Genomic DNA, 25,502 nt, shown 5'->3' with positions numbered 1-25,502 from the left:
GTACTTCTTGTTATCGGTTACTTCATATTTTATTACACCATATTCAGCAAAGATACTTCAAAACACCAATCTACTTCTTTAATGATTATTGGTGAAAAGATCCTCCAAAAATTATCAGAATATTCCAGGAGAAACCCATGTCTTTATTCCACATTGGAAGCCTGGAGCTGAGCCCTAACATCAAAGAACAAACAGAGCAGTAGCTGGGAAGAGACAGATGAACTTGCCAGCAAGAGTAAGTAATGACAAGCAGGCAAAACCAAAGCTTCCTGCTATCTTTTGTTTGGGCTACCAACATTTTAGAGTGGTTCTTCCTGCTGAAATAATCTGACTAAGAAAATTCCTCAGAGGAATGCCAAGCGATTTGCCTTTAATTGATTGCAGGACTTACCCAATTCTTGTATACAGTCTCCTCATTATATATTTTTTCTCCAAATTCCTTCTTTTACTTATTATTAATGAATAATAATATTATTATTATCAATATATTTTACATCTAAATACTTTTACTTCCTGTGTTAGTAAGTTTATATTAACTCAACACTGTGTCAGTATGTTTATGTTAACTCAACACAAACCTAGACATAACTGAGGAGAGGGAAAGTTAGTTAAGAAGGGAAGTCTTGATTGATATTTGGTATGGATGGACCCAGTGCATCACTGTGCACAGTAGTACTAATAGGCACGTTGTCCCTGTCTTGATAAGAAAATAGGTTAAGTAAGCCACAAGGATTGAGTCAGTGAGAATCGTTCCTTCTTGGATCTGTTGCAGTTTCTATCTCCTGGTTCCTGTCCCTAACTTCCTTCTATGATGGACTGCTACCTGAGAGTTTATAAGCTGTAATAAATAATTATTTCCTGTCCCAAGTTGTTTTTTGGTTATGGTGTTTATCCCAACAGAAACCTAGGTAGGGCATTATCTTAGTTTCTTTTTTAACTTTCCAGTGATAAAGATAGCAGTTTGCAAATAACACGTCATAGGGGATGGAACTGTACAAGTAGTTGAGACATGAACTATCTGAAGGTGCCTTAGACAGGGAGCAGTCTTTTGCATAATTGTGTTGTATCATTCATATTAGTTTTGTCATCTACATGCTAAACATTGTAAAGATACATCTTCTAAGAGTTAAACAGGAACAACCCATTTACTATAATAATTGGATGATATGTTCTACTTTAAATATCATTTTATTTTATAGAGAATCACAATTTTATCAAGTGGAAAAGCTTCATCGCTTATCCTGGTGAGGTGGTGAGGAGGACTTAGGAATACTGCCGCTCGATCGGGAGAACACCTTTGATAGAGTTGAAGATACCTTTGCCAGCACTCTAGACCCTTGCTTGGAAATACTGCTCCTGGGCATTTCTGTGGGAAAAGATATTAGTAAAAGCAGTTACGTTACAAGAACAGTGATTTAGAATTCAGAGGTTGGCATTTGTAAAATAATCTGTGAAAGATAAAGCACAGCTGATATGTTTTCATTGGGTTTCCTATGGTCTCCTGAAGGAATTGTGCAAAGCAGTGTCTTCATTGGCTGATTAACTTTAGTGAGATCAAAGACTGTGTCCTAGGATTATACAGGTAAAATGATTGTAAGCAGGCAATACAGTGCAATTATTTTTGTCTCTCAGGGTGTAGTATCCTGAGGCATCTCTTGGTAGGTCTGTGAAGTCCACCTCTTATACCTCCTGAAAACTATTTGAAAATACCTAATGAGCTGGACACTGAGATGCATCTCAATGCTCTTTATGTGGGTTCTAGTTTATAGTTCTTAAGTAAAAGCAGAAATATACTAAAGTGCTTTAATTTCTCTCCTATTTTGTGAACATTTCCTTTTGAAATTATATAGGTATATTTCTTTGCCTTGTAAGATACACTGCATAGAAAATGAAAATGTCAGTATTCAGATTTAGTTTTCTGTGTCAGCTATTAATAATCTGAGTCTGGAAGAAAATATATCAACTTATGATGGATAACATAATATTTTACTAACTGCACTATATATAAATTTCAAAAGTTTGGAATCCTTCTATATCCATGTTTAATTTCTCATTTAAAAAGTAAGCTCTGAGAAAGCTGCTAAGAATCTAGCATATTTCAGTAGCCAATGCATCATGCTAGCTCCACTGGGCCACTTACTACATCTTTACTACATCATCCACCTGTCTTGGAAGTAATATGTTCATGTGAACTGTGTTGCTGCTGAACAACTGTAGCCACCTTCCCCCTAAAAAGAAAATCACAGGGCTCTTTGCAGCACAGCAGCTGTATAACTTTCAAGAACTCATTATAGATTTTCTCCTCAGTTATTTTTAATCTATTCTTTCATAATATGTGAAGAGGTATGGCCTAACAAACACCACCTGTTTGTCTCTTGGTGTCCAAAGTTAGAAGATAATTTATGTAATAACCTATAGGATTTTATACAAATGGTATGGATATTGTTTTAGTCACATATTAATAATAAACAAGAAAAAGGGTACTAATAAAGACCAATAAATTTTTTTCTGATTCACAATAATATTAATAAGTGCTTTAATTCATTGATGGTTAAAAGTTTAGAGCATTTCATACCTGAAACATGTTCCTTTGAAAGACGTGTACTACCGGCTATATGTTTTGATCCTTCATAGATAGTGACAAACTGCGAAAACACATTGATATTCTTAGTCTTTGGACAGGAAAGATTACATATACCAAGAAATGTCTAAAGATGTATCGACATTGCATAATTTCATACAAGTGAAATCTGTTTTTACTCCATCAAATATGACCCATCTGAGACTCAGGAAAGTGGATGTTTCCAGTTATAGTTCTTAGCATTTGTCCTTGTGATGAATTTTGAACTTGGCGATAAACCTCATGACAACCAAAGGTTGGGAAGTATTAACTGCTCATTTATTGCCTCCTTTGAATTCATTGTAATAAATTGCAAACATGTTTCTGAGAAAAGATAAAATGATAAGGGAGAAGCCAAAATGCTCACTTCACAACTCTCAGGTTTCTTGGTGGAGAGTTTAGCAATTTATGCATTCTGAAGTGATAAAGGCACTTGTTTAGCATTGCCAGGAGCATGCCAGATACTGGCTTTATTCTGAAGACTTGTGTCATTTCTTTGAATAAAAGAGCAGTTAACTGTCCCTAAAAGGCAAGGTGTAGCCACTGTCAAATTTAAGTTCTCAAAATCTTTTCTCAATGTAATTTCAAGTACTTAAGAGAAACTTTAGACAGACATGTAAGTACTGCTTTTCTTAAGCTTGTATACATAATTTCCCTCAGCCTTTGACTCATAACAGAACCTCTGGACTTTAATCAGCTGGTTAAAATGTCCTAGGGCTCTGGTCTCCTTCTATGTTATGTTTCATAGTCCTTAGGATTGCATCCACCTCTACTTTTCCAAGACAATAAACAGAGCACAGAAACAAAATGAAACCAATAGGTCCACCCCACACTTTAGACCAGCTTGGAACTTTACTTTCTCTGGTAAGAAACAATACATTTCTTTTTTTTTTTCCTATTTTATGTTTTATTCTATCCCCTGCTTTATCATTATTAAGGTACACCCATTTTCTCAGACTATGCTATCTGTCATTATACATGTGTAGACTGACTTAATTAATTGTCTTTGCTTTTCATTCTTTAAATGTAATTCAGAAAGTTTTCTCTTTCTTTTGTTTTAAAAATTAATTAATTAATTATACACTCCAGATTTTATTCCCTTTCCGGTCCATCCTCTGACTGTTCTATATCCCATACCTCCTCCTTCCAACACCTGTCTCCACGAGGATGTTCCCACCCCACCAGACCTCTAAACTTCATTCAGAAATTGAAATGGCACCTTATCATCATGACCAATCCTTCTCAAAGCAAGGAGGGCAGCCGAGAACAGCACATTCCGGCTGCCCATAAGTTTAAGTATCAAGGCCTTCTAAGCAAACTTTGTCCTATCTTTTCTTTGGTTTCCCAGCCTAAATGTCTACTAGTTAATTTCAGATTCTGAGTATTGTCGACAGTTTTTAGGTATAATCAACTATGAAGGGAGCTTATGCAACTTTATTTAGAAATCCACTGAGTAACAATTTTAGCCACAGTTTCGGTATGGGCAAGGTATTAAACAAGGAGAAAGTACAAGAGCAGAAGGGCATAGACTAGTTAGGAATTATTAACATCCAAAGAATGATAATGACTCCCAAACTAGAATTTCTTGGCCCTTCTTCCATTGACATATGATTTTATTTTCTACAAGGTATGAATTAAATGCATTTGGAGATTGTTAAATAGATGCTTATGTCCACAAATAAAGATTAGTTTGAGTATAGAAACAACTAGTTTCTTTAGTGTTATAGAGGAGTCAATGAATTGGGTCTGAAACTGTACTATGTTGTAATACCAGAAAACTGCTGAGTCACTGGTGAATTTGTTATTCTCTATTAATGGATGTTGGGGAAATTACAAAGCTGAATTAAATAAACCAAGTAGACACTGTGAAAAAGAACAAAACAAAGAGAAGATACAGCTGGATCTATTAAATTAAAAGGGTTGAGGAACAGGAGAATTCCTCAGCCCACACCATTTAGGAGTTAGCTGCATGTAAAGTCAATTTGTAAAGAACACAGAGACATGATGGAGCCAGGCATTCATCACCCTCTTGCCCATCTTTGAAATTACCCTGTGTGTCCTGTTTATACCAGCCACATCATCACTGGACCCTTAGTCCTAGACAAAATAGACAAAATCAAGTAACCGTCATGTTTAGGCTTTTCTTCAGAAACAGAATGATCTATTAATGGAACTGAAGTTAGGTGCTGAGACTCAGTGGCTTACTGTCAAAACCAGTGAATTCTGATTCAACTCCAAGGCTAGAAACTTTCATAAAGAATTTTTATGTTATTAAGGACAGTTCTTATTTGGATGGGGAGATCTAGTGTGAAGCAATTGTGAATAGGGCAAAGTTTTCTGACGTTCCTTAATAATGCCACTCAGTATCTGATAGAATATGAAAACTGAGATATTTAACAATTGGACCCCAGAGTACAGAAATTAGAGGATATTGAAAAACTATTTACCTCAAGACTGTTTGAGTTTCCTTCTTGTGGTTCCTGACAACTTTCTGTAAAGGGCAGAAAAAAATATTCTTCTTACAAATATACAAAAATAATACATATATACATAAATATACACATACATATATTTGTTAATAAAATACAATCTTTTCACTTTAAATCACATAATGTAGGCATATAGAGTTACTAATATTCTTAGTGGACATACAATTGGAACAAATTTGACACAAATGAGAACCTTAGAATGTAGAACTTGTATTTATTTGTCTTCTAGTTGGAAATTATGAAAGATGATTGTTATGCATCAGGAGAGACAAGCTCTGTACTTCAGTTGCTACACATTTATTCAAAGTTACTCAAACCCAGTGCCACCTTTTTTTAAACCTCTAAAAGAGAGATTACTTTCATGATAAATCTTTTTTTATTAGATATTTTCTTCATTTACATTTCAAATGCTATCCCAAAAGTCCCCTATAACATCTGCCCCCCGCCCCCGCCGTACTCCCCAACCCACCCACTCCTGCTTTCTGGCCCTGGCTTTCCCCTGTACTGGGACATATAATCTTCTCAAGACCAGGGGCCTCTCTTCCCAATGATGGCCGACTAGGCCATCTTCTGCTACATATGCAGCTAGAGACACATGCTCTGGGGTATTGATTAGTTCATATTGCTGTTCCTCCTATAGGGTTGCAGACCCCTTCAGCTCGTTGGGTACTTTCTCTAGCTCCTCCCTGTATTCCATCCAATAGATGACTGTGAGCATCCACTTTTGTATTTGCCAGGCACTGGCATAGCCTCACAAGAGACAGCTATATCAGGGTCCTGTCAGCAAAATCTTGCTGGCATATGCAATAGTGTCTGGGTTTGGTGGCTGTTTATGGGATGGATTCCTGGGTGGGGCAGTTTCTAGATGTTCCTTCCTTCTGTCTCAGCTCCAAACTTTGTAACTCCCTCCATGGGTATCATGATAAATCTTAAGAGGCCTTCCAACTTTAACATGCTTTATATTTATTTAATTACAGAAGTTCAAATGAGCTAGGCATACTGGCACACACTTTTAATCTCAGCAGAGAGGGTCTAATCTTTGTGAGTTCAAGTTTAGCCTGGACTCCCTAGCAATTTTCAGTGTAGCCAAAACTACATAGTAAGATCTTGTATCAAAAAGAACACACACAAAACTGAAATAAAGATAGTGACAATGTTTTAAAATGTGGAATCTTTGAGTTAATACTCAAAAATGAAAAGAAAATCCAAAGGCATCACACGGAGTTCAAAAAGTTCCAAGAGAGAGCAGCACATCACTGAAACACAGGGAACTAGAAATAACTTTGCAAGCAGTGTCTGCGAGACACAGTGCCAGTGAGGCAAGTAATCTGCCAGCAACGAACTTGTATTGAGTCTTAGCATTGTTGCTTAGAACTTGGTGAAGAAGTAAATCTAACTTTTCTGACTTTGACATGAGGGAAGACGGAAATACAGCACATTCAAGTACTATATACTCTAGACATATGAAGTCATCAAAAGCCATCACAAGTAAAAAATAAATAACCCTTTGGGAGCAATAGAGATTCTAACAAAAGGAGTAAAGGCAATATTTCAGGTAAATAAGAATGATTGAGATATCTGAAAAATTGGTAAGTTTATGCTTCCCAAAGAATTTGATTCTGCTTTACAAAGTACACAACTGAACTGAGTTTTGCTTTGAGATGATTAAAAATAGTTGGGTTTCATAGATGAACCACAATTGTAAACATCAGTGTATGTATCTATACGATGCAGTCATTGGACTCCCAGAATCATCTAAGAAGCTGTTTTGATTAAGGGAGTATATAAAAGTTCTATTTATTTAAGCAGTTCAGTGATTCACACTGGAAATTTTGCTTTATACTGTATGAAACTAGGAATAATTATGTTCAGCCTGACCTCTCCATTGAAATTTATCCTGAAATGTCCAGTTGCTCAAGTTATCTAAGCTTAACTGTCTAATGGATACTTTAATCTCATAACTCAAACTTTTTTTACATTCTTCCCCATTCCTTTAGCTTCATCCATATCTTGTATTACTCAGTGTTTTTAATTTCTTTATGCTAATATGCTGTTTTAGGCTTCAATGGAAACCAATTCAGTAAGTTTGCATTTGATATAAAGCAGTCAAGATCAAATAATTAACATAAACGCTCTTTAGACAACTGCATGGGAGAAAAAGAAAGCAAAGATGTGGCCTAGGTAATGCCAAAGAAGGCAATGAGTTTCATTTTCTGGTGCTGTGATCAGAAGAGATTGCACTGGGAAAGCTGAGTGGGAAAAGTCTGAAGAGAGGAAGGGATAAGGCAGACTAAGGGGAAAGAATACTGCAGAAGTCTTGGCAAGAGAGAGTCTCTGTAGGATTGATGGAGAGCAAGGGAAAAGGGAAGTAGAGTTTGCTTTAGTAGAGGAAGCCACAAGAGAAATGGAAGAAGCGGTGAGAAAGGTAATTGGGCTAGTATGAGCTACTGCAGAATCTTGTAACCATTGGAATATTTTGAAATTATGTCAGTAGTAAAGTGGGAAGAACCTTTCAACCTCCGGATTTATCTTATCTTATCATCATTGGACTCTTCACCTAGAGTTAACATTTAAATTCCATAAGAACAGACTTGGTCAATACTGTTCACACATGGAATATTATAACAAAATTACAAAGAAAGAACTGCTTGATGAATCTTCAGGTGAATGAATGAAGAAATGACTTGGTCAGCAACAATATCACTGAAGAATATAAAAAATATAAATAATCTAAGTATCAAAATAAGACAAAACAAAATAAGACACAAAATTTAACCACAGGGAATGGGCCTCAGTTGGACTCTTAGACAATTGTTTTATACGACAGAATGAAAACAAAGAACAGAGCTAAGCAGTTCCATGTTGGATCTTATAATCTATGATCCATAACTCAGGAATCTCACCGCAGGTGACTATCATATCTACAAATTTTTGTATGATAATGGTGTTCAGACAGGATCATCATTAAAAACAGTGAAAATGATTTCTGTATCCAACTTGAGAGAAGTTGTTTCTTGAATAGGTTGCAGAGCAATAGTTGGGATAAGCTTGTAGCTTGAACTTCAAGGCCATGCTGTAGTAAAACTGTCCCCTATACCTCTTGTATATTTTGTTATCATGTAATCAGAGTTATCTCTTAAGTTCTGAACAAATATTGGACTTAAGCATCCTAAAGATATGGTTAGCAGTTCATAAAAGATGATAGTAAAAGAAACCCAAAACAGTTCATGCTAGCCAGATTTGAATGCAATCAAATCTAGTTGGTCTTTAAAAGGCCTTTTGAATCTTAGTTGGGGTAAGCTCTGATACAAAGGAAGCATAAGTTTTCAAGGAGAAAATTTAATCCAGTTATAGCCTAGATATAAGTTAGCAATATATACATGCTTCTCTTCTTACAGGAAGATGGTCAGTATAAATTTATACACTTCATACCAAATTCATATAAGACAAAGTATTAATCTTGTTTTAACAGATGGTTGAATTGATAGCAATCACTTCCTAAAAGTAGCCAAACCTAATGAAAAAATAAAGTACTATCACTTTCAAGGTGGATAACTAATATTTTCCTACCAGGAAATAATTAAGTTATCAAAATAATCAACGACGTTTCTTGTTCATCAGTTCTTAAAAGTTAAAAAAAAATATATCCAACCTTCAAATGCATTAGCCTTTGCATCTGGTAGAAATTCTTCTGCTTCACTAAAATAAAATAAAAGGAACAATTTTTTAATGTGTGTATTTAACAAATGAAGAAGCTACTGGTTAACAACAATCTGCCATTCTTCATATGGAAGCAAACCACAGATAGTATGTTGCTAAAATTCAAATTGGAAGGAGAATAATTTATAAATTGATTTTCCCAATTTTAAATATGTGATTAAGTATACAGAAAACTGGACATCTTAGAAAGTTGCAATGTACTGTTTCATGTCATTAGGAACATTTACATGACTGTCCCAACATCACTATCTTTCACCCCTTGACCATGTTCTGAACTTAAACACTAACACCCATTTTTATTGTTTGTTTTATCCTCCAGGAAATCACTATTTTACTTTATGTCTTCAGGATTTCGAATAGTACAAGTAGAGTCTTAATCATATACATCATTTTGTGATTTGTGCTAATTACTTCAAAGTCATCCATGTTCATGAATATCATAGCATGTGAGGATTTTCTTTAAATAATAGATAATATTCTAAAGAATACCTAATACAGTCGGCTCATGAATTCATCCACTGATGAACATTGCAGGTTGTTCTCCATTGTAGGTTGTAAATCAGGCTCTTATTGACACAGGTTCACAAATACCTGTTGCAGTGCCTGCTTTCAGTTCTTTGAAGAATATACTCAGAATTTCTTGGTCACCTGATAATTCTATGTTAACTTATTTAGAAAAGCTCCATACTGCTTTTCTCAATGATTTCACAATTTTATAATTTTAGTCATTACACAAATGTTTTGGTTTCTTTGCATTCCTAGTCCTTATTTTCTTTCTTTCCCTTTCTCTACTCTCTTATCCCCCCTTTCTCGTCAGCTATTATCATCAGTTCAAAGTGGTATCTTCTGAGATTTTGATTTGTGTTTCCTCAGTGATTAGTGATGTGTGTTTCCTTTATGTGCTGTCCTTAGTGAGTACTGATGTGGAGTATGTCTCCTCTGCTTTTTCTATATTACCTTATAGGATTGTAATACTCAAATATTTTGCATTTTCTACTGTTCTGTTTGATTTTTGAGATATGGGGAGTGATTTGAATATTGACACATATATATGTAAATATGTAGAATATATAAAAATGTATATATGTGTGCAATTTGTAACTATTTACCATTCTTTGTATTGATTCTTTTATTCTGATTTTGAATTAACCATTTTTTGTCAGAACACAGTATATTTCTTATTCTGTTTAACAGTTTATATTTTCACTTTTGTGGGTTAATACAGCTATTTGTATTTTTAATATTAATCTGAGTGCTTCAATTAAACCTTTTACCATGTCTACTTCAGACTCTTCTTGTAAGTCAGAGCTATATACTATAACCTTTAGATTACTAACAAAAGTGAGCATGAATTTTTCTGTGCTGACAGTACACTTTCTCTTATTGACCTATCAATATCCTTCAAGGTTTTAATAACAGCTCTAAAAAACAATACCCTAGTATATCAGCAAATATCTGATCAAATACATTTATATACAGGGTTGCAAGTGTTGAAATGAATATATAGAGACTAACTAGAAGTATAGCATCAAGGTAAGAGGAAACGTAAGACTTATAGTGGAGTCAAGTCAATCAGAAGTGAGAAGGTTTTTATGCTCAACACTTAGTCAACCTCAGGTTTACTAAGCAGTCCCCTTCCTGCCATAAGCCCTGCTTTCATTTCCTGCTGCTATATTTGCACTGCATTAAATTTTATATACCCAGAAATGAGGTCTTCTTGGTTGTATGATGATGTACTCATAATTCTGTGTATGAAGTAATGTGTTGGTTCAGTAGCAAGGATTTCTTCTTTCTGTAATATTATAAATCAGGTATTACAAACAACAGAACTCAATATGTACTTTCTCCCTCATTGGCATTTTTGCATTCCAATAAACACTTTAATAAAAACAAAGTTTTAGAGAGTATTCAAAATATTCTTTAAAATTTAAAATAAGTTTTTGTAGTAGTATAAGTTTTTGAAATGGTTCTGTGAAGACATTCTAAATTATGACACTTGGTTTTGAACACAGTTTAAACATGAACATAGTACAGATGTTGAAGAATGTAAAATTCAATGTTTATACCTTAAAATATTTTAATTACAGTTTACTGCATTAAATAAAAGAGCAAAGATGGAACTCTAGACATTTCATAAGCTTGTTTGATCAGACATTTTAACACATACTCTGATCTATTTGTTGGGAAACCATGTGCTTCTGATTTGGCTGAAATTACATGTGTTTATTTTCTGTGGTTTACTGCAGTTTTTCTGTTAGTCTAAACACAAAAGTACAAAAGCTCTGTTAGGATGTTTAATTAAGGCAATTGTCTCACTAGGAAATCCCACATCCTATGATTTCCAAAAATATGATTAGTTCAGACTTTTGGACAGGGTGAAACCAAAGGCATCATTGAATTTCTTATCATAATTTGGCAGCTTGGATGCAGTAACATAGACTGTACCCCATCATGATTAAGAAGTTTAATGGATATTAAAAATACTTTCAATAATCTGTTACATTTAGTTAGAATCTTGGAAACTAGGTAAGAAAAGCATTTTCCTTGTAAGACTTAGAAAGGTAATGTAACTATTAAGTGAAAATAGGAATTAAAACCCAGGTAAAGGTTTTCTTTCAACAATGGTATTATTGTTATTTGTTTCCAGTGGTGTGGATTTGGACCAGGTCTCAACAGATGCTGTGCAGCAATCTGACTTTCCACAGATCATTTATAACTTTCTTTATAACTTAGCCAGCCCATCTGGATTCTTCTTATTGACATGAAGCTGTGTACGGATGTCAAACAAATATTTACAGCCCCAATACTACATAGAATGTATTGTTTAATTAATAAATTAATAAGGTTGAATTTCCAATAAGCTGTTTCCATTTTCCCTCAGCTAGTTGTTCTAGGTTTCTTTCTATCAAATACTTAATTGAGTTTCATGTTCTGTTAATTATCTAACCTATACTGTATATCCACAGGCTTATGTAGATAATGATTCTACTTTAGGATACTTTGCTGTGTAACCAAGTGGCATCCTAGTAACAGAATGATTGAGGTTGTCCTGCCTTACCAGCTGCTGGGAGTTATGCATGCTACCCACCTTATATTGTAACTTGTCCCTAGAAGTTGTTTCTTCTGCCAAGCTTTTGCAAGAAGGCATGTCAAGCTCGGCAGCAGCTCTTTTCACGTATGCCTTGTTAGGGTCCATTATCTGAATGCCAGTTTCTTCAATACTTTCAATATTTTCGCCAGATGTGGGCTGACAACATTTGCTCAGGGCTAAGAACTTTTTCAGGTTGCTTGTGCTTGTTGCTGTCTTGGAAGAAGCAATGTGGCTTTCTGCAGATTTCCTTACTTGTTGAACACGACCTCCAGATATTTTTCTTAAGCACTGGTCTCCAACAACTTCTCCTAGGACAACCTCGTCCTCATCAGAAACCATGTCCTCACTTAAGCTACTATCTGACTCTTTACGACCAATATCATGAGCTACTAGACGAATGATCAGATCTGTTTTGTTATTAATATCTTTCAAAAGCTCTACTCTGGTGATATCAGGTCTTCTTACATTTTGAAATGAATTTCTGCCAACAGCCTAGAATTGAAAGTACAATAAATATTAAAAAAAAATATATTAGTCACTTTCCTGATATTACTTTGTATCATAATTCTTATTTATGATTTCTAACTTTAATCTAAAATATATCTTCAAATACCATTTCTAGTGTATTTTAACTATTTTAAAAGAATAATATAGATAAAAATCATATGCAATATTTGCTTGTATGTCATTATTTTTACAGTGTTATCATATAAATCTATCATAATTTATTCACAAACATTCAGTTTAATAGAATGGCTTAAGCTTTATATTTTATTTTAAAATGAACTTACTGTTTTTTATTTTTGTCATTTCTCTTTAAAATTGTTGTAGAACTACTTGTATTTTTATGAAGTCAATAAGGAACTCTATAAAAACCTAGACATTGTTTTATTAAAGAAATGTCAAGATTTTATAAGTATACCTAATTCTACTCATAAAAGCAATGGCACATTGGAATTGTGATCTTTATACTAATTTTTTTACTTCATAGTTTCATTCTTTGTCTTTTGCAAAAACATATGTAGTCTTAATTTCTTTCTCATATGCCACTCAAATGTTCTTTTATAATTTTTATTATTATAGATACATCCAAGAAATGGTAACTATAATTCAATAACCAGATCTCTTTATTTCTGTAGCCTTTGGCTATAGCACAGTAATTACTTCTAATTATTAACTAACATTTTATTATTAACTAATTGTAATTATTGTTTGACTCAATCTTTCTTTGCAACTTTCCAAGCTATATTTTCAAGTCATAATGTCTTAAATGTATCTTCCATAGAAATGAACTATTTAGAAGCAACTCTTTAAATAATTAAAGCATCTTTATTATATGTAAAAAATTAGTAAGGTTAGAAGATCCAAATATATGTAATATGTGTTGGGGATTTGCTACTGAGAGTGGTTTTGACGTGTCTCATTAGTTGAAAAGTATAGCATCTCTAAGCAGAATGTTGAGCCATGAGGCAAAGCCAAGAGCCTAAAGTATTTCACCTTCCTTACTGTTTTTTTTTTGTTTTTTGTTTTGTTTTGTTTTGTTTTTGTCTGTCTCTTTGTTGAAAAAAGACCTGATTATACTCAGTGTGGCACATGAGATTTCTGTGCTTTGCTTTCTGGTTGTTTATTATTATTGTTGCTGCCACTATTAGTAGTTGTAGTAGTAGTATCAAATGGAATTTTCTTCCCTCAAAAAAGAAAAGTGGTATTTGTTTGTTTAAAATCACTGTTTTCTGTGGCTCATATGTGACCTAAATAAAGTTGAGAACCAAGAAAAGAAATTGTTATGGATGATTTAATAGATAATTTTAGTAATATTATTCTATAGGATGTTCACACAAAGCTTACTCTCAGGGGATTGCTTATATATAAATGAAAACCACACACAATACATGCTAATATAGCAATGAGAGAACTCAGAAAGGAGAGGAAATTTCAAATTTGAAGGGACTATCATATGTTCTTAAAAAAAACTATCATGTTCTTTAAAAATGAAAAACTGAGACTACAGGAGTACCAGTGCACAATAATTTTAGCATTTCAGTTAGAAAACAGAAAGCACACACCTGCAATTTTACCACCAAGAGGCAGAGGTATGGTAGCTAGAGGGAGCTAGAGGACCCTTGGGTAAATTTTTTTTGGGGATACATGAACAAATATTTGTTCATCTTAGAGAGCACACAGGGATAGACTACAAAATATAATACAAACAAACAAAGGACAATCACAATTATATCCAACTCTAGCTTACTAGTTTCACTGAAAGCAGTGATTTTATTTGGGGCTACTTACAAGAATATGAGTGAGAGTGTAGTGAGATTTGGTGAGGATACAGAAGGGGGCAGTACCCAAAGACAGCTTTATTAGTATAAATCCTAACCCAGCATGGATGGTGGCTCACTCCAATTGTGCCCTCTGAGCTCCATGTACAATATCTAGGCAGCTTCCCACTTTCTAGTAGTTGTTACTGCTGAAATAACTCAGAGGAGGATCTGTGAATCTTATGATCCTCAGGAGCTTCCCAAGACTTTACATTTTATTTAATTGAGTTATAATTCTGTCTAAAAGGGAATGTGAGTTCCAGGTTGACAAGGGCTAAATAGTGGCCTGGTCTTTAACTCAACTATCAATCAATCAATCAATCAATCAATCAATCACTAATTAACTTATTAGTTAATGAAGTTTTAACTAATTAACTTATTAGTTAATTAATTAGCTAATTATCTAATAACCAGTAAATTATTAAGCATTAAAATTTAACTCAGAGATTTTCAGAATCATATTGGAAAAAATTGAAGTGTTTATATTCTGAAGTTTTATATTTGGGTTAGTGACATGGCACAGATTACATCCTTAATGAAAACACACAACTTTCAAAAACTCACATGTTAAATGTGAAGAGTTTTAAGAGAACCCCTATGCCAGGAAGGGGTTACATTTTATTGAGTTGATGATCTTATAGAGCCCTCCAAACATCACAACTTATTGATAAGTCTATTGGCTACCCTCCATAACCTGACAGTAAATTACTATTGCTCTACATACCACAAACGCATGTTCTCAAATATAAAGAAATAGAGGTGGTGCCTAAATAGAAGTCTCATGTCTATTGATTAACTGTCATGAGGTAGGAAGTTATTTTGCATGCTACAGAAGGAGAAATGTAGCTTTCAGTATCATCCAGCTATCAAACCTGAAACCTACCACAGTGACCTGACTTCAAGATATACTCTTGTAATAGTGGTACAAAGTTTATGACAGTAGCTACATACTTTTTGATTGGATGCAAACCCCAATCAAATGAAATAGAAGTGATACCTGACACTGCTCAAGTGGCCTAAGACTAGATACAGCATTAGCTTAGGGAGAGGCCAGTTACTATTACTCCAATAAAATGGTTTCTCATGAAATATTTCTATACCCATAGGGTATAGGGTGGGTAGGAAGGTGTGGAGTATCTAGGGGAAGTTGGGGGCAGGCATATGTTAAAAGAGTTCTGTTATGCCTTTATACACATGTTCTTATAAATGCCCAATTAAATTATATTTGTGTCAGTCCTGTGTTAATAAGGATATGTGTATTTCTGTGCTTCAAAGACTAGTTTTAGTACGTGATCTCATGAAAAAAAAAACTAGCATTAGGCCTTTCCTGTGAAATATGGATATGGCAAGTCCTTGAAAATCATGATTGTAGAAATGAGTTGATGTAGCTAACTCCCTGTTCAGCTGGCAAAATAACAAGCATGGCTTTCCATGTATCTAAGAGAGGGTGGAAATCAAAGAACTGGCTTGCTATTTGCCCGTCTCTCCCATTGCTGTGATTCTTACCTCTAAGGGTTTCGAATCTTACCTCTAAAGGTTTCACATCTAGTCGTCCAGTCCTATCCAGTGAGATGCGTCTCTCTTTTTGTCTCGATCCCATTTCAGACACATCTGTGGAAGAGGGGCCTATGCCACGTATGGAATTTCTTCTCAGCTCTGCTATGCTACATCCAGTTCTCTTTAAACAGTCCATCTTAAGTGTCTCCAGAGGCTGAGTTTTCATAGAAATAACTGCTAAGTGGTCTGAGACGATATTTGGATCTATTCTTAATGGTTTATTCCTGACATGTGGGACTATTCTAACTGGAAGTTCATCTTCTAGTTCCTTTTTGGAGTCTTTGTCTGAGTCAGAGTTCATTACTGCAGCATGCTTTTGTGCCTTTTCAATGATTCTGTTTGTGTCTAAATCTCCAAGTGCGGCAGTGTAAGAGCTCTCTGTGATAACTCTACACGATGGAACACTGGAAACTCCATCAACAATTAAGCTAGCTACCTTCTTAGGGAAGGCCTTCTTTGTACCTTTTAGATCATAGAGTTCACTCTCAGTTCCAGATTGTTTTACAACATTACTGTAGACAGACTCAACAACCTGAGAAATCACTTCAATATTTTCTGGATCTAAAGATTGCTCTTCATGATTTGAATCCACAAGACTAATGTTACTTTTGGAAATTTCAGCTGTTACAGATTTTGTCAACTGAGATGCGATCTTATTTAACTCAGGCTTTGTTAAACTGGTTGTGTCTTTGCTAGCGGGACCAGGTGTCTTTACTAGTTTAGCCAAGAACAAGGCCAAAGCTTCCTCTAAAACTCTGGAGTCTAACATTACATCTGTTATGGATGCAGGTTTTTCCTGCGACTTAAGTTCATCAATAATTTTCACCACCTTTTCCATAATCTTGACTGCTTCTAGGGCTAACTCTGAACCAGAAAGTTCTTCCTCTGCTTGAGATTGAAATTCAGAATTGGAAATCTCCTTTACCATTGAAAAACCTATTATGTCAGAAATGATATCACTCTTCCCCATTAAATCTTCAACTACAGTTGTAGGGGAGCCGCAGTTTTTCAGAAGGTTTGTATAAACAGAATTAACTACTTTTTCAATAGCTGCCTTGTCAGCTGAAGGCACAGCTTCTGATTCCTTCGCAGGTTGTACAACTTTGATTTTACTTTTGGAGATAAATTCCTGCATTGAATGTAATATTTTTGAGGTTATTTTTTGCATTTCAGTTTCTTGAGATTTAGTTCTTTCTGGATGGCCTTTTGGAAACACAGATAAAAGTTTTGATAAGAACTTCACAGCAATTGTTTCTATTATGTTATAAGATAGTTTACGAGGACCTGATGGCTGTGATGGAGTAGTTAAGACAACATTGGTGAGGATATTTTCAACAACATTGTCAACTTCTGCACACTGATTTGGAGTCAATTCACCACCAAAATAGTTCTGCAACTGGTTGCCAGTCACTTCTCGTAGAACTAAGTCAACTATGGTTTTTGAAAGAAGTTTGCATCCACTAATTATACATTTTTGTAAGATTTCCTGTGATCCAAACTGTGGCAAAAGATTATTATAAATTGTCTGAACCACCAGTTGAATGATTTCATCATCATTTGGATGCAAGGATTCTACATACTGTATAATCAAATCTTCATTTTTGGAAATCTCTGCTGCAATCGTTTTTACTAAATTTGATTGAAGGAAGTCGAGTTGTGTCAACACATTTTCTGGAGTTAGTTTTGTTTTGACATTGGATAGTTTTGAAAAGACTTTTGCTAGAAGACCAGAAGTCACATCCTCTAAAAATTTGTAAGGCAACTTTACGGTATAGGGAGATGCGGTCTGACATTCTTTACTGACTGTTTGCACCACATTTTGGACCTTTTTCTCAACATCTTTTGATTCCAGAGGCATACATGCTGAAGCTGGTACCTCATCAGAAAATATCAAGTTAAGCTGATGCTGAAAAATTTCATTTATCACTGTGCTAGTTAGCCTTTTTGCTAAATTCTCCCCATTACTGTTGATGTTCTCACAAATAGACTCTTGGGATTTACACTCCTTGAAAACGTTGCAAACACAAGTGTGAACAATTTTATTGACTATTGATTTCTCAATTGATGGTATTTTCTCTAAGGCAGGCAACTTGTCAGAAAAGGACTGTTCGGGTGTTTTCTGCACATCTGACATTTGCTCCTCGTTTTTAATATTTGTGCTGGATGATGGCTCTTTTATAGCTGTTTCTTTAACCTCAGGAGGAGGTGCTGTATGAGCTGATTCTTTGGCTGCTTCCGAGAGTACTTCCTTTTCTTTATCTGGCCTAAATACCTTAATTTCTGCATCTGAAAGCTCTTTTGTCATTGAATCGACAAGTCTCATAGCTGTGTCATAAAGTTCACCTGGCTTTTGATCATTTGTATTTGTAGTTTTATCAGAGATAAATGTAAATACTAGTTTGTTCGCCAGTTCAGCGATCACATCTTCTAGAAACTTGGCAGGAACAATTTTAGATTTACTTTCTGATGACTTAGGATGGTCTGTCATACTAGACTTACTTTTCATCTCTTTTGACCTTTTGCTCTCACTCCCGTCTCTTCTTATTTTAGTTTCTGTTTCTTTACTTGCTTTCTCTTTAGCAGTGATGTCTCTGTGAACTGATGAGGATAAATCCTTTGCTGGAACAAGCTGTGCAGAATCTTTAAGGATAACCAATGCTTTATCACTTGTGAGGCTTCTGCTGTATATTGGTCTGGAAAAATCCAATGGCTCTTGAGAAGATACTATGAAAACATTGTCATAAATATTTTCAATGACATTTTCAACACATTCATTTTCTGAGTATGATTCTTCCTCTATATCAGTTTTCACTACAGACTGTTTCCTCTCTTCTTTGACTGGATGTTGGGGTATTAGTACAGTTTTTTCTGTCATGGTCTCTTTATCCTTACTCATGGGCCTATCATCTGTTTTTACTGAACTTTTAATGACATCAAGCTTCTTTTCATTTTGTATTTTCAAATCTGATCTAAGTACCTCCTTCTCAGGACTGCTTTCCACAGCCTTAGCAACTGCAAAGTGGGTGAAGATTTCAAGAATCTGCCCCTGCTCATTGACTAGTACTAAGTTCTCCTTCCCAGTTTCATTACCTTTATATTTGCTGCTCAAATGTTGCACCTGAGCACTTCTCCTTTTCATGGTGGTGGGTGGAGACATTGCTGACTGTTGCACCTGAGCACCTCTGCTTTCCATGGTGGTGGGTGGAGATGTTGCTGACTCTTGCACCTGAGCACCTCTGTCTTTCATGCTGGTGGGTGGAGACATTGCTGACTGTTGCACCTGAGCACCTCTGCTTTCCTTGGTGATGGGTGGAGACATTGCTGACTCTTGCACCTGAGCACCTCTGCTTTCCATGGTGGTGGGTGGAGATGTTGCTGACTCTTGCACCTGAGCACCTCTGCCTTTCATGGTAGTGGGTGGAGACGTCACTGACTGTTGCACCTGACTACCTTGGCTTTTCATGGTGGCAGGTGGAGATGTAGGTGGTGAGGTGGTCTCTTGGGTGGCAGGTTTGACTTTGCTTTCATCTTCTTTCTTTGCATCTGTGACGCCTGCACTTGGTCCTGATAGAAGACTGATGATATTACTTTTCATAATGGTAGCTATAGAGTTAAGTATTGGATCTTGGGTGTCATCTTTTTTAATTGATGTGTTTTTAGATAGAGCAAGTTGGTTCTGTTTTAAGGCGCCACTAATTTGCATTGATGTTTCCTTTGGGAGGAGCTGAACCCTCTGGGAGATATTTTCTGCATCTAGAAATGAGAAGAAAGTTGAACACCAATCTCCTGAAAATAGTGGCTGAATCTTGAATGTAGAGATTGCCTTTTGTGCCAAAGAAGAAACCATTTCTATAACTATGTTGCCAGTGCCATCCTTCTGAATACCATCAGCTCCTAATTTCCCTATGAACTGATCATAGACAAAATTAGATATCTCATCGATTGTCTCCTTCGCAATTGGTGGGAAAGAAAATATTTCTTCAGCATGTGGTAATACTTTGATTCCACTTTTCCTAAAATCTCGTATGAGAGAGTTTGCAAACTTAATAGCTAAGCTTACAATTTCTGCCTCTGGCAAATCTTTTTTCCTGGCGTCATCAGTAAGAGTTAAGAAAGAACAAAATTTGTGAGCAAGGTCAACAATTACATCCTCTAAAAATGCAGCTGAAAAGAGAGAGGATGGTGCCTTTTCTTTCCCAGATTTAGCAACAACAGAAGCACCACCAAAATGAGGTAATTTACTTGAATGTGAGCCATCACCATATAAAAATAACTGCAAATAATGATCCATGATTTCTTTAATAATTGAACCAGCTATTTTACCGAGAAATGAACCTCCCTTTTTGTGTGCATCTTTCTGTACTTCTGCTTGGAATTCAGAGTTCTTCAAAATATTATTACATACAGAGTCAATGAAATTCTCAGTTGTTTCATATATCATACTGGCTGTATCCTCTGCATTGGCAAACCTGATCTCATGTTCAGAAATTTCTTGTATAATTTCATCAGTCAGCTTTGAAGCTGCAGCCATGAACTCATCAACATCATCTGGCCCAGCGTCCTCTTTCTCCTCCTTCTTTAGTTCATTTTCAGTGTCATCTGAAGGAAAGATGTTTTCTAAAAGCTTGTAAATCATATTTTCTATCAGAGAACAAGGGAGGACTGTAATACATGATGGTAATGCATTGGTATCCTTCAAGATGACATTGAGGACATTTTTGATGATATTTGCAGATTGAGGTGAAGAATAGCGAGAAGGCATTAATTCTCCTGAAACTAATGACTGCACCTGATAATCATACATTTCTTCCAATAGAAAATGATACATTTTCCCTCCAAAACATGAAGTGTCATATTGTACAGCCCTGTGTAGTTGAGTCAGAGATTTATATTCATAAAATATATTTCCATAAACTGAGTTGACTGTTTTTTGAACCATTTCTTTATATGTTTCTGAAAACCATAGACTCTCATCCAAATGTTCTGCAACTAAAATCTCGGATGAAGTGAACTCAAAAACAATTGATTTTACTAATGTTGTAACAATGTCCATTATTTCTGCTATTGCTCTCTCTGGGGTCTCCATACTCAAGGAATTCTGTATAAAAGTCTGAAGAATTTTGCATAAAAGCTCAGTGATTACTTCTTCCAAAAAGACAGCTGAGTTCACAATGAATGACAACTCCCTTTGCTTAGTGCTTGTTGTTGCTTTCTTCTTGCAGGTTTGAGCCACTGAAGTTGAAAGAATACTTTTATCTCCTGATAAGAATGATTCTAGATGATGATTGAAGATCTCCTTTATTATAAAATTTGCAATTTTTGAAACAGGTATGCTACTTAGGCCCTTTTTATCTTTTGTAAGAGACTGGTACAGATTTGAATGGGAAAGATCAGCATAAATGGAGTCGACCATCGACTGCATTTCCTTCTCTGAAATCATACTCTGTTTTTCATTTCCATGTTTTACAATACATATTGCATGTTTTGAAATTATTGACATGATTTCATTAATCAGTTTTATGACTGTGTTACTTAACTCTGATTGATAAGTGTCAGAATGTTCTATACTGGAATCTGATGGATTTATCTGAGACATAAGCTGAGTAACTATTTTCTCTAAATGAACATGGGAGAGCATGGTAGTGTACATTGTTGAAGCCTGTCTTCGGAATCTTGACTTACTAATGTCATGATGGACTTTGTTCACCAAGACATCTTGACTAAGTTTGGAATGTAAGCGTAAAGGAAGAGTTGCTACAAGATCTGGTGGAATTTGGAAATAAGAAATTTCACTCAGAATGATTTCAGTTATCTGGGAAGCCAATGCCTTTGTATCATTTAGAAAATCTTTATCAGGCATGATTTCCATTTCATATTCTTCTAAAACTTTGCTGTACACAGTGTCAATGATTTTTTGGAGTCTATTTCCTTCTACTGGGGATAAACTCAACCGTTCTTCAGCATTCTCTATAGTGGTAACCTGAGCTTTTGAAAATTCCTCTGTTATCCAATATATGAGGTTTTCAGCTTTATCAAACAAGATATTTTCTGAGTTTCTTGCTGAGTTCACTTGTACAATGCCAATCACCCTATGAAATATTTTGCTCACTACACCAGAGATCACATCTTCCAGAAATGTTGAGGAATAAGCACTACCATAAAGTAAGTCCTGCCTGTCTTCATCAGAATATTTGTATGATGAAGTAGACAATTGCTTTCTTTCCAAAAATGGCTGAAGATGGTGTTCACAGATATATTTAATAATAAAACCTGCTATTTGATCAATAAAGACATCATTACTTTTTGTGATATTTTGTTCCACTGATTCTGGAGAACCATAGTTTTTTAAAATATTCGTGAATACTGCATCAACAAGATGCTGAACATCGTTTTCTGAGTAAAAGGACTTGGTTTTTTCTTCATCTTTTGAAAATCTAATTTCATGTTGGGAAATTTTTCTCCTAATATCACTGATCAGGTTGGAAGCAATTTCATTAAAATTGACTCCCTCTTTATCTTTTGAAGCTGCTTTGTATGAATCAGTTTTAGGGGCAGAAGGAAAAAATTTAGATAATAGTACACTGATCATATCTTCTAAAAATGTATATGGTAGTAATGTATTATATAGAGGTAAAGTCTGGTTTGGTTTACTAGATTTATTGACGTCACCAAGAATATCATAAACAGTATGATCAGTCATTGAATTAGAACAAGAAGCAGGTGGCAAATCACCAGAAAACAGTGGGTGAAGAAGGTAGTCTGAAATAGCAGCTGTGATTAATTTGGTAATATTTTCCACAAAAACTTCACCATTTACTGACTCATCAATGTCAGGATCTAGTCCATGCTGCTTCAAAACATTCTTATATACTGAGGTCACAAGTTCATCTACAATGTCTGTATTACTAAAGGGAAAGGATGGTTGCTTATCACATAGAATCGGAATCTTAGCTTTGTCTAAATGCTTATGCACTGAGCTTACTATTTTTTGGGTCACATTTTCCAGCTCAACATTAATACTAGTATTAGGACTAAAAATCTTTGATAAGACTCTGGTGACAGTTTCTCCTACTAACTTATCAGGGTAAATGCCAAAAGGTGATGGCTTCGGGGACTTGTGAGACTCTACAACTTCACTGAGAACTTGTTTGACCATGTAAGATACTTCATCCAGTGGAGTTTTGGGGCAAGGTAATCTCTCTCCACACAAAAATGGCTGGAGATGGTTTTCAATAATCTCCTGGATAATGAAACTGGCTATTTGGTCAATCATAATTGGACTTCGACTAATTATATTTTTCTGTATTGAATCAACAGAAGAAGACATTTGCAAAATATTACTGTAAACAGAATCTACCATCTTTTGGAGATTTTTATCTGTATGCAGACATTGATTATCATAGATGGTGAACCAGATTTTATGTTTTGAAATGGCTGACATAACCTTATTTGTTATACAGTTGGACATTTCATTAAAATCTGAACTTGACAAATACTTTTTTTCTAAAGATGCAGACTTAATAGGCAAGGAAATAAGTTGAGCTAAGACTCTTCTGATAACATATTCTAAAAATGAGTGTGGTAACATGGTACTATAATCTTTTGAAGTCATGGGTTCAGAGTTAACATTTTTTAGACTATTATGAAGTTTATACAGTATGATTTCAGCATTGAGAGTGTGATATAGATTTGATCTGAGCTTTCCCTTGAAGCAAGATGGAAGCTGATAGTCTATAACCTCTAATAATATGCTGTTAGAAATTCGTTCAGCTACTGGAGTATTGTCATAGGGTAGATTACCACCACAGGTTACTGTAAATTCATATTGCTGTAAAACATCATAGTAAATGGAATCAACAATCTTAGTAATACATCCTTTATGGGCTGATGGGAAATATAATCTTTCTTCAGGATACCTTAGAACAGTAATTTCAGCATCATTTAACTTTTTCACTACATTGTTGATAAGTAATGTATTTATCTCATTTAGCCAGGCTTCAGTGATGTTTAGATTTTTCTTCCACAATGATGTAGACAAATTATAAAATAATTCTGAGATTATCTCCTCTAAAAACGTGGCTGAAAAAACACCACCATTTACACCTCTTTGACATAGCTTATGAAAGCATACTGTGTTTATTCCCCTTGATTCTTTTCCATCAGGAAATGATGAAGAGATAGATTTTCCTGCATGTTTTTTGCCAAATCGTGTGTGCATTTTAAAGCTAGTTGCATTGGTATTATTTAAGGACTTGGTCAAGAAGTTATTGTCATAGCTCATGAACCCTACATGGCCTTTAGTCTCTTCTGGTTCTACTAATTCTTGCCTTTTTGCTTTTGTAATGAAAGGCTGCATTTCTCTTGTTCTATAGTTCCTGTATTTGTTTTCAAAAGGAGCTTGCTGTAAACCATGAGATAGTTTGTCCATCAGAGATTTAACCAAGCTATGGGAAATCACATTAAGTATACAGTCTGATGATAATAAATCTTGGTCAACATCTGCCAGATTTTCCAACAGCTCTGACATATAATCTCCTTGAAATTGTTCACAGTCCATTGGTGCCTTACGATAATCAAAACCTCCACCTTGAACACTTGGAAGAACTTTGAAATGTTGACATTCTTCTGGTATTTCACGAAAAAGTGAACTATCCTCAAAAATTGTGGTGCCACCCGTGCATTTTTCTAGAAGTGTTCGAATAAGTTTCTCACACACAATATTGAGAAGAAAAATTGATTTAGGGGAAAGCCCTACATTGTTTGCAAGGGTTCTATTACTTGGTTGATTATTTGAGGAGGAAAATGTTTTTGCTAGTTTACCAGAACTCAAATCCCCATCAGGGATCTCATCTGGTAAAAATAAATCTAAAACAATATTAAAGACTTCATTGACAACTTCTTTGGATTCACGAGATCTTAGGCTGCCAACCAGACTGTTTAACCTACGTGCCAGGTAATTTAATTTATTTTTTTGAGCAAGGTGATCAGTTAGGGGAGGAGATGATTCCAACTTCATGGGACCTATCTGATTTTCTATGGTATTGACTTTGTTGAACATGGGCAAATTATTTTTAAGTGTGGCATATGACTTGTTTCTTACATTATTTTCAAAATGATTTATTCCTAATATTTTGGACAATACAAAGATCACTTCTTTTAAGAGATCTTGAAAGATATCATCAAAATCAGAAGAAGTCACTTCTGGACAGAACATGTACTTTGCTTTTATGGAAGCCTGATGTGCCTTGTCAGCATTTATCATGTTTCTATTAGAAAGAACTTCAACAATAACTTTGAAAATACTTAAAGCGAGATCTCCAATAGAAATAGACCTGGTTTTATACAGTTGAGAATGAATTAAGATATTTTTGTCAAATATTGCATCTTGGATTTCCCATGCTTTCTCTCTGGTGCATTTTTTGATGCCATCAGAAATGTTTAAAAATAGGTAGCAGATAACTGCATCTGAGAGATGCTCACAAAACTGACAAACTGAAGAATTACTGTAAATGCTTATTAGAGGCTGATTTGCATCATCAATTTTTTTTGAGAGTGAAGATACATGAGAAAACTTCTCAGTAGAAACTAAAAAGAAAAAAAAGGAAAAAAAAAACAGAATCATGAAAGCATTTTTAGTATGGCTTATAGGAAATGTGGAAAAATTTTAAAAAGAAATAGGATTTTCCCTAAATACTTCTCAACAT

At 35.0% G+C, this 25,502-nt stretch overlaps 1 protein-coding gene across 1 annotated transcript in view; it reads right to left on the bottom strand.

Moving 5' to 3' along the window:
* Positions 1 to 1,229: 1,229 nt before the first annotated feature.
* The window catches only part of Fsip2 (fibrous sheath interacting protein 2), a 64,372-nt gene continuing 40,099 nt past the window's right edge, over positions 1,230 to 25,502 (bottom strand). The window contains exons 17-23 of the mRNA XM_021156571.1: positions 15,770 to 25,383; positions 11,918 to 12,412; positions 10,530 to 10,621; positions 8,762 to 8,808; positions 5,068 to 5,111; positions 2,576 to 2,645; positions 1,230 to 1,366 (exon numbers count right to left, since the gene is read on the bottom strand). Of these exons, the coding sequence (XP_021012230.1) occupies positions 1,230 to 1,366; positions 2,576 to 2,645; positions 5,068 to 5,111; positions 8,762 to 8,808; positions 10,530 to 10,621; positions 11,918 to 12,412; positions 15,770 to 25,383 (10,499 nt within the window). The remainder of the gene's footprint in view (positions 1,367 to 2,575; positions 2,646 to 5,067; positions 5,112 to 8,761; positions 8,809 to 10,529; positions 10,622 to 11,917; positions 12,413 to 15,769; positions 25,384 to 25,502) is intronic.

This window comes from Mus caroli, chromosome 2, assembly GCF_900094665.2.
Source record: "Mus caroli chromosome 2, CAROLI_EIJ_v1.1, whole genome shotgun sequence".
In the NCBI taxonomy this organism is placed as follows: Eukaryota; Metazoa; Chordata; class Mammalia; order Rodentia; family Muridae; genus Mus; species Mus caroli.
This window is presented reverse-complemented; position numbering and strand designations above follow the sequence as displayed.